The following is a 4,185-nucleotide window of genomic DNA, read 5'->3' on the forward strand; positions in this document are numbered from 1 at the left end:
AGTGTGAGTTCAATGCCAGCCGTAGATTAGAATTTAATACTGATTTTATGGTAGATTTGCATGTTTTTGATGAATGGAAAGGATAATATCGTATTATCGTACCTAACTAGGTTTAAAAACAACAAGAGGTACGAAAATTTCAAGTACCTACCTACCTGAGTAACCTATGTTAAATACTCATTATCAAGGAAGTTCAAATGCCATATTGCCATGGCGACATACTATTTTGCCATACTTTGGCAAAATTTGGAAAAATGCCATAAAAAGCCTAATAAAAAGGCTTATTTTGCCATGAAAAATGCCATAAGAAGCCTAACAAGGCTAGCTTTTTTGCTTATTTTGCCATATTTTAAGCATTTTTGGGTAAAATATAAAACTTTAAGACCATTAAAAAAATCTGGTGTGAACATCACACGACTTTCCTTATCCTATTGAATGATGCTTATTTGAGTGTTCTTTTACCCTAACTTTTTCCTACTTCTCGTGAGTTTCATCCGATTTTTTCCTGAATGTCCTGTAGGCACCACGGCGTCGAACGCCGAGATATCCAGGAACCCCATCCATAACCCTTGACCAAATTCTAAGTGTTTCTCGATAAGCTGTTCATCTGACTTCTGATTGTAATACTCTCCACTTCTCGTGAGTTTCATCCGATTTTTTCCTGAATGTTCTGTAGGCACTACGGCGTCGAACATCTTAGAGATATCCAGGAACCCCATCCATAACCCTTGACCAAATTCTAAGTGTTTCTCGATAAGCTGTTCATCTGACTTCTGATTGTAATACTTGCCCTGGCCGGGATTCAAACCCAGCACCTCCAGGTTGAGACAATATTTACTACTTACCCGGTCTATACGTTCTTCATATCTAGCCACTGCAGCCTCCCAGGATTCTTCTCCTTCTGGTGACATTTCCAAACAATCCACCTCCTTCACATTTTCATACGCCATATTCACCTCCTGGAATCAGAGGAAAATGCTACGTTAAGGCCCGTCTCCACTTCTCGTGAGTTTCATCCGATTTTTTCCTGAATGTCCTGTAGGCACCACGGCGTCGAACGCCGAGATATCCAGGAACCCCATCCATAACCCTTGACCAAATTCTAAGTGTTTCTCGATAAGCTGTTCATCTGACTTCTGATTGTATTGTATTACTCACATCAATAGCTGACGTATCAGAAGGATCCATAATATCTGCCGGTGTCATAGGTTCATCTGACTTCTGATTGTAATACTCACAGCAAAACATTAAATAAATAGTGTTTTGGTAATCTAGAGTGACTTTTTTTCCATAATGGAACTAAAAATTTGACCAAGAACATCGAAATGAGCTACGAGAAAGGAGATTGGACTTGGATTTTGGGGCTGGTCAACACTTTTTCTGAATGAGTACAACAGTTTACTGACGCCATAAATTCCTAGGACTAGGATAAGTTAGAATAGTCTACCTTCCGACAAAACATTAAATAAATAGTATTTTAGTAATCTAGAGTGACTTTTTTTTCCATAATGGAACTAAAAATTTGACCAAGAAGATCGAAATGAGCTACGAGAAAGGACATTGGACTTGGATTTTGGGGCTGATCAACACTTTTTCTGAATGAGTCAGTACTACTGTTTACTGACGCCATAAATTCCTAGGACTAGGCTAAGTTAGAATAGTCTACCTTCCGCTATGAGTGTCTGCACTTCTTTCCTAACGCCCGCCACCAGGGAAGCAATATTCTCTTTGGATTCAATGGAACTAAAAATTTGACCAAGAAGATCGAAATGAGCTACGAGAAAGGACAACGGACTTGGATTTTGGGGCTGGTCAACACTTTTTCTGAATAAGTACTACAGTTTACTGACGCCATAAATTCCTAGGACTAGGATAAGTTAGAATAGTCTACCTTCCGCTATGAGTGTCTGCACTTCTTTCCTAACGCCCGCCACCAGGGAAGCAATATTCTCTTTGGATTCCATCTTCTCCAATGTCTTCTCATATGTCTTGGTAGATTCTATGAGGGATATAGCATACGGATAGAGCTGATTAGCTTGATGTGCTTTGTTCACAATGCCTAGGGGTACACGGAACCCGAGGTTCTTGAAGTTACGAACCTCCTTGGACAATGTGATCACTTCAGGGTGGAAATTCACCTGGAAACAAAAATGTATTTTTCAAACTATTATTCCTTTCCCTGGCATTTTTTGGAGGAAAGAGGGAGACAGGCATTTTTTTAATATTCTAATTTAGATAATTTTCCCCATCTACAGTTCATGAGTTATTGGTATGCAGTTTATTGAAAAACTAAGTTGCCTATTATTTACCTTTAGTTTGAGTACATTGCCTCGTGCCGTCCTAGCGCGAGATTGTTCAATAAGGAAGATACGTCCTGACACGCCTAGATTCCTCGCCTGTACGTTCTTAGACCAATCATCAAATATCTCCTGAGTGTTTAACTTCAGACGGAAACTATCACCGTCTGCCTTCAGCTTCTGACCCTCGATGTAGTTCTCCCAGCCTTTACCTGCGGGGAGAAATTAAGAGTTAAATCATACTTGGGAAAAGATGTTTCTTTTTCCATTACTGCATTAATGCCTGATCTTACCACAAAGAATTTTCAGTTAATCTAGAGTTTAAAAAATTTTGAACTCTGTGAATCAAAAGCAAATCCTTGACACTGTGTTAACTCTCAGTAGTAAGATCAGAAATCGGCATAGTCTGAAATATGTATAGCATCGAAAAGGTTAAAAGTTGTACCAATTTACCCATGTAGATAACAGTTTTTACCAACAGACCCAGCGTAAATAACATGGTAAATGTAATGATCCAATATAATGTTGTGCGTGGTGGCTAAAGCTCATTTGCTCGCCCATTTTATTTGTTCAAATTTAGGCAAACCCTAGGAATAAGAACCTAGACATGACTATTACTTACCTAACACATCTTCCACATGTTTCATATAGGTGGTTAGCTGACGATTGATCTGACGTATCCAAATGACAGATCCAGATACAGGGGGTGTGTCTTTATCCTGACACTCCCTGTATGAATGACTAGCATGATACCCAACCTATAATACAAATGAAAACAATTGATAATGAGAAGGGTGACTATTTGTACCATTTACCTGCTGTTACCCAAGTAGAGTATTCAGCCTCAAGAGGAATATTGAACAACTGGATCAAAACCAAAAGATAAATAAAAACCTTTTTTTTTGGTTTCAGCGGAACTCCAAATTTTACACCGAATTTCCAGATTTTCAAAATTTGATTTTCTTTGCCAGCGGCGCGGCGATAGTATGTTGAAAGCACCAGTTACCGATGAATCACTCAAGAGAAGGAACGTTAGTATCCATCTGAACAATTGCGTGCTGGCCACACTCAGGTTAGGTGATGTGAATGTGATTGGTGAGTAGCAGAGGGTAAAGGGAAAACTCCCTCCCTCAGGTGTTAGGTATGCAGTGAGGTTTGTATTTGATTAGTCTTACCTTGAACTGTTCATGCAGTCTATCAATATCATCCTTGACGTGTTGTATCAACTGAGTCTGATATTCACGAATAGCACCACGGATATGTGGGCGTACAAACAATGCATTGAATCGAGAGAAGATACGAAACATTTCATTAGCATTCTTAGCTGTACCTAGCTGATCACGAAGATGTGCAGTGATACGAGATTCAACCTGAAATATAAACACGATACAATCAGCTGGGAATGAACATTAAATTTAAATTACTTAAACTTGGAATAAAGTTGAAGTAATCTTATTGGTTGATTTCAAATTCTTGAAAGATTTGTTAAAAAAATGTCTGCCCTGGCCGGGATTCAAACCCAGCACCTCCAGGTTGAGACATCATTTACTACTTACCCGGTCTATACGTTCTTCATATCTAGCCACTGCAGCCTCCCAGGATTCTTCTCCTTCTGGTGACATTTCCAAACAATCCACCTCCTTCACATTTTCATACGCCATATTCACCTCCTGGAATCATAGGAAAATGCTACGTTAAGACCCGTTCCCACTTCTCGTGAGTTTCATCCGATTTTTTCCTGAATGTTCTGTAGGCACCACAGCGTCGAACATCTTAGAGATATCCAGGAACCCCATCCATAACCCTTGATCAAATTCTAAGTGTTTCTCGATAAGCTGTTCATCTGACTTCTGATTGTAATACTCACATCAATAGCTGACGTATCAGA

At 39.3% G+C, this 4,185-nt stretch overlaps 1 protein-coding gene and 1 long non-coding RNA gene across 2 annotated transcripts; both read right to left on the reverse strand.

Moving 5' to 3' along the window:
- Positions 1-845: 845 nt before the first annotated feature.
- Positions 846-1,232, reverse strand: LOC113472598. The gene is made up of 2 exons (XR_003394836.1): positions 1,159-1,232; positions 846-959 (listed from the first exon to the last, which is right to left on the reverse strand). It is a non-coding gene; the product is annotated as an uncharacterized LOC113472598 (long non-coding RNA).
- A 645-nt stretch (positions 1,233-1,877) lies between these two features.
- LOC103521971 (cytoplasmic dynein 1 heavy chain 1-like) lies at positions 1,878-4,179 on the reverse strand. The gene is made up of 6 exons (XM_008487075.1): positions 4,165-4,179; positions 3,854-3,967; positions 3,473-3,667; positions 2,920-3,055; positions 2,310-2,509; positions 1,878-2,138 (listed from the first exon to the last, which is right to left on the reverse strand). Exons 2-6 carry the CDS (start codon positions 3,956-3,958, stop codon positions 1,878-1,880), a joined length of 897 nt encoding a protein of 298 aa, XP_008485297.1. The 5' UTR covers positions 3,959-3,967; positions 4,165-4,179.
- Between the last annotated feature and the right edge of the window lie 6 nt (positions 4,180-4,185).

The sequence above is a fragment of the Diaphorina citri genome, unplaced genomic scaffold (assembly GCF_000475195.1).
Source record: "Diaphorina citri unplaced genomic scaffold, Diaci psyllid genome assembly version 1.1 scaffold6414, whole genome shotgun sequence".
In the NCBI taxonomy this organism is placed as follows: domain Eukaryota; kingdom Metazoa; phylum Arthropoda; class Insecta; order Hemiptera; family Psyllidae; genus Diaphorina; species Diaphorina citri.